The 11,550-nt window shown below is 45.0% G+C and overlaps 1 protein-coding gene across 2 annotated transcripts; it reads right to left on the minus strand.

Annotated features, from left to right (window-relative positions):
- Positions 1-5,922: 5,922 nt before the first annotated feature.
- Positions 5,923-11,141, minus strand: LOC144480876 (uncharacterized). 2 transcript variants are annotated; one of them, XM_078200502.1, is made up of 2 exons: positions 11,068-11,141; positions 5,923-9,421 (listed from the first exon to the last, which is right to left on the minus strand). In XM_078200502.1, exon 2 carries the CDS (start codon positions 9,307-9,309, stop codon positions 8,281-8,283), a length of 1,029 nt encoding a protein of 342 aa, XP_078056628.1. In that variant the 5' UTR covers positions 9,310-9,421; positions 11,068-11,141; the 3' UTR covers positions 5,923-8,280. The 2 variants fall into 2 exon arrangements, with proteins under 2 accessions (XP_078056628.1, XP_078056629.1); XM_078200503.1 differs by having other exon boundaries at positions 10,946-11,141.
- Between the last annotated feature and the right edge of the window lie 409 nt (positions 11,142-11,550).

Below are 11,550 nucleotides of genomic sequence, written 5' to 3' on the forward strand. Positions count from 1 at the left end.
GAGCACCCGGAGGAAACCCACGCAGACACGAGGAGAATGTGCAAACTCCACACAGACAGTGACCCAAGCCGGGAATCGAACCCAGGTCCCTGGAGCTGTGAAGCAGCAGTGCTAACCACTGTGCTACCGTGCCGCCCCACCTCTGATAGATCACCTCTGATTATTCTAAACTCCAGAGAGAACAGACCCATCCCACTGAATCTCTCCTCTCAGGACAACATCACAGAAATCAATACACACTTGGTGACACACAGGCAGTGAGAGAGTAGAGGAAGAAAAAAGCAAAAGAGAGAATCCTAATAAAAACACAGTCAGAGAGACTGAGAGAGTCTGAGGGAGATATACAGAGACAATGAGAAAAAGACAGAGATAGCAAGTCGGGCTGAACTAACAAACATGGGATCCTCTAAACAGGTGAACAGGGATAAAGTGAATGCACGCAAGCATAGTAAATTTTTTTGAAAATGTCTTGATTTTCTTGTGTGACTGTTGTGTTGGTAGATTCCCTGAAGTGTGAGCTCAGGGTTCTCAAACCAAAACCCATGTAATCCAATCCTGCCATGTGCACGGGAAATAAATTTACAAATCCTCTGACATGTGCGATCTGGAAAAACAGCTAAATGAGGGCTTGCCCAGGATTTGAACCCGGAGCCTCCTGCAAATTTGTGAATTGGAACACGCAAAAAAAGAGTTGTATGCATAGACCAACGAGTTGTGGCTGAGGAAGCAGTTCAATAAAAATATTTCCATTGCCATCCAAAGCTGCTCAGACATCTGCAGTCAAAGATGGAAATGCTGGAAAAACTCAGGAAGTCAGACAGGGTGTGCACACAGGAAAACAAAGCTTATCCTTTACCTCTGTAACCTTTTATTAAAACTGGGAATGGTTAGAAATGTCGGAGGTTTTAAACAAGCGATACCCAGCAGTAAAACAAGAGAGGGCTCTAGTAGGGTGGAAGTCAGGAGAGATTAAATGAGGGAAAAAATAATTTCAAAGTGATTACACCACAGAATGGGGCCATTCCTAAGTTTCTCAGCTGTGCTGTGGATAAAGGGGAACGTGTGGATGCAATGTACACAGATTAAGCTGGAGCCAGTGATGAGTTGGTGGGTTTTGAAAATTGAATGTTACACTTAGGAACATGGGAATTAGGAGCAGAAGTAGACAAATTCAGCGCTTCGAGCCTAAACCGGCATTCAATCAGTTCATGGCTGAACTCTTCCTACTTCTAATTCACCTCCCCTCCTGTTCCAATATCCTTCATCCCTTTTTTATTAGAAATATATCTGCCTCCTTCTTGAAACCATTTAATGATTTAGACTCCACCACACTATGCGGTAGTGAGTTCCAGAAACTCACGATCTTCTGTGAGAAGTAATTCCTCCTCATCTCAGTGTTTCATCTACCACCTCTCAACCTATACATGTGACCTCTTGTTCTAGATTGCCACATAAGAAATATTTTGTCTATGTTTACACCATCAATCCTTTTTAGAATTTTATATGCCTCAATCACTTCAGCATCTTGTGAGACTATTTTACCTCACTGTAGATTTCATGCTCCAGCGACCTCAATTGGTGTTGTCCACTCCTCCACTATACCCAGGAGGAGGAGTCTACTTCTCCACAATACCAACACAACTCCCGTCATTCATGCCACCTTCCCATGCAATCGCAGAAGGTGTAACACCTGCCCCTTTACCTCTTCTATGCTGACCATCCAAGGTACAAAACATTCATTCCAGGTTAAGCAGTGTTTCACTTGCACCTCTTTCAATTTGGTCTATTGCATTCGCGGCTCCCAATGTGGTCTCTTCGATATTGGAGAAACCAAGCGTAGACTTGGTGATCACTTTGCTGAGCACCTTCGGTCTGTGCGCAATCAGGACCCTGACCTTCCAGTTGCTTGCCATTTTAACACACGATCCTGCTCCCATGCTCAAATGTCTGTCCTTGGCCTGCTGGAATGTTCCAGTGAAGCTCAGTGCAAACTGGAGGAACAGCATCTCATCTTCCGGCTCGGCACTTTACAGCCTTCTGGTCACAACATCGAATTCAACAAGTTCTGATGATTAGCTCTACCCCACCTCGACCACTTTGTTTTCATTCAATCCCCCCACCCACCCACCCCCCCCCTCCCCCCCCCCCCAACACACCGCCCGCCCCACCGGTTTGGCCATTCACACCCTTTATTCTCTTTGTGGACAGCTATTAGCTGGTTTCCCTGGTTTCTGTGGCTCTGACTCATCTTTCGCTCCCTCACCCTGCAGTATAAATATCTCCCACTTTCTCTGCCTTTTAGCTTTGACAAAGGGTCATCTGGACTCGAAATGTCAGCTCTTTTCTCTCCTTAAAGCTGCTGCCAGACCTGCGGAGATTTTCCAGCATTTTCTCTTTTGTTTTTTTATATATAAATGAGTTGGATGAAGGGTTGTTCAAGTTGCTGGTGACACAATGATCGGTCAGAAGCTATGCTCAGAAGTAGACGAACGTCTACTTTCTTTTCTTTTCATTTCATTTAATTTTTTATTGTTCTCTAACTTTTATTTCTTTATTGTCTTTCTCCATTTTTCTCCCCCCCCCTCCCCCCCCCCCCCCGCGCCTCCCCCCACTCTTTCCGCCTACTTTATCCCCCCTTTCCTCACCTTTTCTCCCCTTCTGCTTCTCCTTTTCTCCCTTTTTCTGTATTTTACCTCTCTTGGGCCCATTTCCGCCCCCCCCCCCCCCTCTCCCCCCACGTCTTCAGCTATCACAGCTTACCCTCTGATTTTAGCTTTTCTGCCAGGGAGGGGCAATGCCATGGAGGGATTTGAAAAGGATGAGAATTTTAAATGGAGTTGCTGCTAAACTGTAGCTTGTGTTGGTCAGTGAGGACAGGGTTATGGGTGAGTGAATGGGACTCAATGCAGAGGAAAAAGATTTAAATAAACTCAAATTTATCACCAGTTGAATTTGGGAGGTGGCTGCTCAAAGTATGAGGAAATAAAGGAATAAATTAGAGTTTTAGAAACCTGAGACAGAACCACGTTGAGTAGCTTGAATGAGATGGAAACGCATTCTTGGAGACGGCACAGATATGTGGTCAGAAACTCAGTTGAGAGTGAAATATTGAAATTGGCTGAACTGTCGACAGTGTTCGTGTGACCAAAATAAGAAACGTGAAAGCAGATGGAATTTCTGAAATGCTGATATTCTGAGGGTTGTGAGGCTGCAGATTACAGAGATAGGAAGTGACCAGGAAGGCTCTTGCAAATAAGGATGAGATTCTTTTTTAAATTTGCTGCTTCTCATAACGAAGCCGTTGTCAGAGAGCACAGGAGTGATGGGTGAACAAGACTTAGTGTGAGTAAACACATGGGCAGCAGAGTTTTGGATGACCTCAAGATTACAGGGAGGTTGAATGTGGGAGGTCGGCCGGGAGTCCGTTTGGACAGTTAAATCCAGAGGTAACAAAGGAATGGATGAAAGTTTCAGCAGCAGATGAGCTGAGACTGGGATGGAGTCAGGCAATGTTACTGAGGTGGCAATAGGTCGTCCTGGTGGTGATGTGGATATGTGGTTGGAAGCTCATCTTGGGGTGAATTATTTCACCATGATTTGAGCAGCTGAGTTCAGTCTCAGACAAGTCCCAGGGAGAGGGAATTATTTGGAGGTTAGGAAGTGCAATTTGTAGCAGGGACTGAAGACAATGGCTTCAAACTTCCAAACATTTAAATGGAGGATTTTTCTGTCCATCGAGGGCTGGATGTTAGACACATCATGAGGGTGTCTGGCTTGGAAATAATATTGTTCATATAACTGTTACCATGGTACTTCTAGGCGGAGGAGTCTGAGTTTTAGGTGTGTAAAATCTATCTCTTTCAGCTACTCTGTAACCAATTCTCTCTTTCTCTCTCTCTCTTCACCCATAGAGGTCTTGTGAAGGTCCAGGCTGCGTGGCAGTTTCCCTTCCCTGAAGCACATTCATGATTCAGTTGGGTTTATTGTGACCTGAAAATCATCTGATTTTGAGCATGAAAGGAACAAACGTTGTTTGTTGAGGGCGGGGGGGGTTCTGTTAAATTTCTTGTTGAATTGCAGATACCTCCGTAACCCACTTTTCTTCCTCCTTCCATAGAAACCAGAGTCTTGAGGATAGGTTCAGACTGGGTGACAGGTTCCCTTTTCTGATGGACATTCATGAACCAGTTGTGTTTTGACAACAATCCAGCAGTTTTCATGGTCACGTTTTCCCAGTGCCGGCTCCACAGATTACCAGATTCATGTATCTCAATTTCACAATCTGCCTTTGTGTTTTTGTGGGTTCTTTCTCACTCACTCTTTTCTATTTTAACCCTATTTCACAGGGTGTTAGAAGGGGATGATTCGCAGTCGGGGAACTGAAATCAAACATTACATCCGGATCTGACAGAGTCACCCAATTTATCATAACATGAATATCGTCGGATTTTGAAGATGGAAGGAATAATCACCGTTCACAGTGGGGGGACGAGGATTCAGCCGATCATCTGGGCTGTCAAAGCAGAAATGCAGTCAGAGTGTGGAAAACTGTGGCATTGTGGAGACTGTGGGAAGGGATTTAAATTATCCAGTTCAGCTCGAAACTCATCAGCGCACGCACACTGTAGAGAGACGATTCATCGGCTCCAATTATGGGAAAGGATTCACTCAGTCTGCCCACCTGCAGATACACCTGCGAATTCACACCAGAGCGAAGCCATTCACCTGCTCCCAGATTCATCAATTCAACTGCCTTGCTCACACACAAAAGAGGTCAAGACTGGGGAGAGACCGTTTCCCTGCCCTGAGTGCAGGAAGGGATTCAGTAATTCATCTAACCTGCTGAGACACAAGCGGGTTCACACTTGGAAGATGCTGTACGACTGCTCCGTGTGTAGGAAAGGATTCACTCAGTCATCTCCCCTGCTGAGACACCAGCGAGTTCACACCGGGGAGAGGCCATTCACCTGCCCTGTATGTGGGAAGGGATTCTCTCAGTTATCCATCCTTCTGAGACACCAGCCATTTCAATGCCTGGACTGCAGGAAGGGATATGAAATCTCCCAAGAACTGATGTCCCATCAGTGTGCTTACATTGATGAGAGACCATTCAGTATCTCCCACTGTGAGACTGGGTTCCGGGAATCACCTCAACTCATTGGACACCAGCGAGTTCACACTGGGGAGGGACCATTCACTTGCTCCCAGTGTGGGGAGGCATTCACTCAGTCATCCACCCTATTGACACACCAGTGTCTTCACACCAGCAAGAGACCTTATAAATCGCTGGTGTCTGTGTGGAGTTTGCACATTCTCCTCGTGTCTGCGTGGGTTTCCGCCGGGTGCTCCGGTTTCCTCCCACAGTCCAAAGATGTGCGGGTTAGGCTGATTGGCCATGCTAAAATTGTCCCTTAGTGTCCTGAGATGTGCAGGTTAGAGGGATTAGTGCGTAAAATATGTAGGGGTAGGGCCTGGGTGGGATTGTGGTCGGTGCAGACTCGATGGGCCGAATGGCCTCTTTCTGTACTGTAGGGTTTCTATGATTTTCTATGAAATGCCCACACTGTGGGAAATGTTTTAAAAGTTTCGAGGAACTGATGTCCCATCAACGTATTCACACTGACAAGAGACCATTCAGATGCTCTCACTGTGGAACTCGGTTCAGGCGGTCATCTCATCTCACTGTACACCAGCGAATTCACACTGGGGAGAAACCGTTTAGGTGTACTTGGTGTGGGACTGGGTTCAAGACATCACTGTACACCAGCGCATTCATACTGGGGAGAGGCCGTTCGCCTGCTCCAAGTGTGGGATGGGGTTCACTCAATTATCCAGTCTGCAGAAACACCAGCGAGTTCACAGGTAATACAGTTATTTTTTTTTCTGTGAATCACATCCAGAACTGAACCATGTTCATTGGTGTCTGTTTCTGTTGATGATAATAAAACCCAGCCCAGTTACAGAGTTGATATTCTGGATAAAAATTTTTAAAATCAGCATCTTGTTAAACACAGTGTGAATAGATTTTTAATATTTATAAGGCAAGTCAGTTCCTTTTGAAGGTCTCTCCCTCTCCCCGTCTCCTCCATCCTCACCTCCAGCAACAAGTGTGGAGCTTCTTTGTCACTAAGATTGAGACAATCCCATTCGCTGTCTCTGCTGATTCCCTCACTTCCACCAGCCCATCAGGAGAAACTGGCTCTAAATCTTCCCTTTGTCCGAGCCCTGAACGCTTATCTTTCTCCAGTTTCTCTCCCATCTCCCTCATACCCTCTCCGTGCTCATCATGTCCATGAGACGCACCACTGCTCATCAACATGCTCCCCACAACAACATCATCTGAAGATAGAGTCAGTTATCATATGTACACTGACAGGGCCCAGCTCTAATTCACCACCACCTCTCTCCACTTCTCCACTCTTGTTCAATTCTAACACTTTGTCTGATATCCAGTGGTGGATGTGCAGAAATTTCCTCTGATTGAATATTGGGAAGACTGAACCCATTGTTTTCATTCCCATACTCCCAACTCCATTCCTCTCCCTGGCAACTGTCTGAATGGAAACCAGACTTTTTCCACTCTTGATGTCAGGTTTGACCCAGGGATGAGATTCTGACTCGGGTGTGTGTCCCGGTGATTTGCCAGACACATTGATGATTGAAATTTCTCCCCATAGACAGAACAATTAAACATTTTGCCTTGCATAATCAGAGGCTGATCATGTATGAATTCAATGATTTCAAAAGATCTGGTTGAGATTCTTGGTTTGAGTTTCCTGTCTGTAAATCATCTCCCTCTAAGCCCCTGTGAACAGAGTTTACAAAACCCATCACTGTCGTTACAGAATAGAAATTCAGAACACACTATTCTAGTTTCTGTGGGACATTCTTTCTCATTTCATTGCCCAAATCTATAAATCCCTGCCCCACACACTCCTCGCCCTTGCTGCTCATTGTTCCAGATTCAGTGTCCCATGTCTAACTAATTATTTTCTCCTCCCCCCACCCTCTCTTCCTGTCATTAAAGTAGTGACTCAGGCTGTGGGTCCATCCCAGTCCTTCACTCTCATTCTACCCAATCATTCAGCTCACAACAACAAATCATCTTTAATGACTTTATTCATCATTGTGAATGTTTGGAAAGAATCACCTTTTCTCAATTGTGGAGAACAGAAAGTCCAGTGGTAAGTTCAGAGATTCCTTCTCCCCAGGTCTGTTCAAACAAGCTGTGTGTATCTGAGTTACATTGATACAGACTCACTCACTCGGTAAGTGATCAGATCTCACTGAACTGTGACACAAGCTGTTTCTGTCTCAGTTACTTACTATGAATTAGAATTAAATTAAATCCATTTGCTGATCTCCCAGTAATGGACTTGCTGCCGCCTCAAACAAAACTGTTTTCACCACTAAGGCTCCGCTGTGATGTAATAGTCTTCATGACATCGTTGCAGCAGGACTGGATGACATCATCAGAGTCCATTGTTTCTGAATGATCCACATCAATAACAACAGGAAATACTCATCAAGCTGAGCGCATTATCTAGTCTGACACTGCAGTCTGACATTGAGGGACTGCTGCACTGGGACACACACCATCCTTCAGATGGAGCTTGTGCTCTGGCCACAATCTTCCAATCCTCCTTCTACAGCAGTGGTGTGAAAGGAGGAAACCCACGCAGACACAGGGAGAATGTGCAAACTCCACACAGACATTGACCCAAGCCGGGAATCAAACCCGGGTCCCTGGCATTGTGAAGCAGCAGTGCTGACAACATCGTATGTTTTCAAGAACATGTTAGATATTGCTCTTAGGTCTAAAGGAATCAATGGATATTGGGTGGAGGGGGGGAGGATAAATAGGTTACTGAATTAGATGATCAGCCATGAATCTAATTAATGGCTTATTTCTATTTTCTATGTTAACTTGTATTACAGATATTAAAAAGACTTGACACAGAGTGTATCAAACACCAGGCTGACTTATTTGAACTTTGACTAGGATATCAAGATCTATAACTGATTGGAGTTTATTAACATCAGCATTAAGTTGATTTTTCTCTTCACCCCACCAGTAACTGCAACACTCTATTCTGCACCGTGTCATTTTCCCCTATGTACTTCATGAACGTTATGTTTTGTCTGTATAGCACACATGAAACAATAGTTTCCACTGTATCCCAGTACGTGACAATAAATCAAATCAAAAGATCCCAATGATCAATGTTAATTCTGCATTTGATCAGCAGCGAAATCCAATCATTGCAGTTACTCCTGATTTCACTGGTGTGTCACTTGGTCAGATGAATTAGTGAAATCCTTCCCAAATGCGGAGCAGATGAATGGTCTCTCCTCATTATGAACTCGCTGGTGTCGAGTGAGGTTAGATGATGTCTTGAACCCAGTCCCGCAGTGAGAGCATCTGAACGGTCTCTCGTCATTATGAATATGTTGGTGGCGCAACAGTTCCCCGGAGCTTTTAAAACACTGGCCACAGTCTGGGCATTTAAAAGGTCTCTCATCAGTGTGAACCCGTTGGTGTTTCAGCAGGCTGGATGACTCAGTGAATCCATTTCCACATATGGAGCAGGTGAATGGTCTTTCCCCTGTGTGAACTCGTTGGTGTCGAGTGAGGTGAGATGATTCCCTGAACCCAGTCCCACAGTGAGAGCATCTGAACGGTCTCTCGTCAGTGTGAACACGTTGATGGGACATGAGTTCCTGGGAACTTTTAAAACACTTCCCACAGTCTGAGCATTTAAAAGGCCTCTCATCAGTGTGGACACGTTGGTGGTGTCTCAACAGAGTGAATGAGTCTCTGAATCCCTTCCCACACTCCGAGCAGGTGAATAGTTTTTCCCCAGTGTGAATGCGCTGATGTTTACTGAGATTAGATGATGTCTTGAACCCAGTCCCACATTGAGAGCACCTGAACAATCTCTCATCAGAGTGAACAAGTTGATGATGCAACAGGTCTCTGGAACTTTTAAAGCACTTTTCACAGTCTGAGCATTTAAAAGATCTCTCATCAGTGTGAATTCGCTGGTGTCTCCAAAGGCTGGACGATCGAGTGAATTCCTTCCCACACTCGGAGCAGGTGAGTGGATACTGCCCAGTGTAACTGCGTTGATATCTTTCCAGGTCAGGTGGGCAATTGAATTGATTCCCACAATCCCTAAATTTCAACAACTTTTCCCCATTATCACTACATTTATGTTCTGACAGGGCAGATGATTGGCTGAATCCTCGTCCACACACAGAATACATGTATGGTTTCTCCCCACTGTGAACTGTGCTTTTTCCTTCCATGTTCAAAATCCGATGATATTCAGGTTACGGTGAATTGGAGCAACTCTGTGTCAGGTCCTGAAGTGAGATTTGGTTTCAGTTTCCCGGCTGCAAATCCTCCCTCTCTAACACTCTGTGAAATTGATTTAAAACAGAAAAAAAACAGGAGTGAGAGAGAACACACAAAACACAAAGGCAGGTTGTGATATTGAGCTGAATTAATCTGGTAATTTGTGGGGCTGGCACTTGGAAAAAGTGACCATTAAAACTGCTGGAAACCCAACTGGTTCCCAATATCATTAATGAAGTAATTTGTTACATGATCTGGGCAGATTAAACGTCCTGGCCTTCATCACAGGAGAAAGAGAACCAGAGGAAGAAAGAGATTAAAGAGAGATACATTGATAGCAAAGGAAAAGATTTTATAGATTTACAACAAAATCAAATTCTTGATGGGATTTGCCAAACCACCACCCCAACCCCTCACACCTCGAAGGACCAGGTTAGCAGCTCGATGTTAGCCACGAACTGATATCAGGTCCTGGACAAGCAGAAAATTTATCTGCTAATATATCAGAAAGACTGAAAAGATTGTTAGTTCCCACTACAAACTCCCCTCCGTAGCCACCAACTCCATCCCGCTGTTGGGATGCAAGCAGTTCACAATCTTGGTGTCACAATTTGTTGCAAGATGAACTTCCAACCACATATCCACATCATCACCAAGATCGTCTATTTCCAACTCAGCAATATCACCTGACTCTACCCTAGTCTCAGTTCAGCTGCTGCAGAAGCTCTGATCCATTTCTTTGTTACTTCTAGACTTAACTGTCCAAAACACCTCCAACCATCCTCCCACATTCAACAATCCTCTAATCTTCAGGTTATTCAAAACTCACCTGCATTCACTGAACTACAAAGTGCTGCGTGTTAAGGAACACTAATTTTTTTTAAAAATTATCATCCTTTATTTGCTCTGTAGTTCTAACCATCCCTATCTCTGAAATCTCCTCCAAACACACACCCTCCCAGATTTCTACACTCATCTCATTCCGGCCTCTTGAACATTCCTCATTTTAATTGCTCCAACATTGGTGACAATTCTTTCACTTCACCTGGGCCACAAGTTCTGGAATTTCCACCTTAAACCTCTCCACCTCACTTTCCTCCTTTAAGACTCTCCTTAAAACCTCCCTGTTTGACCAAGCTTTTGGCCACCTGCCCTGTGGATTTTCACAGTAACTTCATTGCAGTGTTAATGTAAGCCTATTTGTGACATTAATTACTAAATGTATATATGGCTCAGTGTCAAATGCTACTTTGTAAGTTTTCAGTGAAATTACTTGGAAAGTTTAATTATGTTAAGAGAATAATACAGCACACATTATTGTCACTGACTTGGACATAGATCGTTGTTCTGCCTCATAAATAAGACATTGTAACACAAAGTGTGAACGAGTTTGATGGACAAGTTGTTCCCATTCTGTCATTGGACAAAATTGAACACTGCGCTCAAAAACAGGGCGAATGCGCACGCGTGATACTGCACATTGCCCCTCACAAAAATGGTGACGGCGCAGACACCCAACTACACATTGCCCGCTTAAAACATGGCGGCCGTGAACTCGGGTCTGCAACTGGGGGAAATAAAGCGGACCTGTTCCATGCAATCGCGGGACCAGGAAATTCCTTTTCAGGGTTTACACAACATGTTTACGAAGCCTCTGGCCCATCCGCCGGATCCATCGCTCCCTCCGAGCCGCCATTCCACCCACTTACCGATTCGCCATCAGATTACAGTCTCCCCACCGCCATTACTGACATTGTTAATGCTCCACCCTTAGCCCCGCCCCTCACTCACTCCCATTGGTTGGAGGACCAGCTGCTCCCGCTCAGTCCTCCAGCCCCATCCCTTCTCCTCCCATTGGTCCGGAGCTGCCATCAATCAGCCGGGCATTGTGACGGTTTCAGATGGTGGGAGGGGCCACAGACTCAGGCTGACTTGCTGATTATTGGCAGCATTTCCTGTTTGGGAATTAGAGCTGGAGATGGATGGTCAGTTCCCCTCTGTCCGGGGCTGGGGGATTCACACTGATTTCCCCAGGACACTCATTATCACCGCAACTTTACAGGAGAAAGTCCCCGCTTCAATCCCCATTGCAAACTCTGTTAATTCTTCCTCAGTAACAATTTGAAACAATGAGTTTAGTTTCATTTTGAACCGGGGGGAGAGACAGTTATTTTTCTTTAAAAGCTCCTTCT

Source organism: Mustelus asterias, chromosome 30 (genome assembly GCF_964213995.1).
Source record: "Mustelus asterias chromosome 30, sMusAst1.hap1.1, whole genome shotgun sequence".
Classification (NCBI taxonomy): domain Eukaryota; kingdom Metazoa; phylum Chordata; class Chondrichthyes; order Carcharhiniformes; family Triakidae; genus Mustelus; species Mustelus asterias.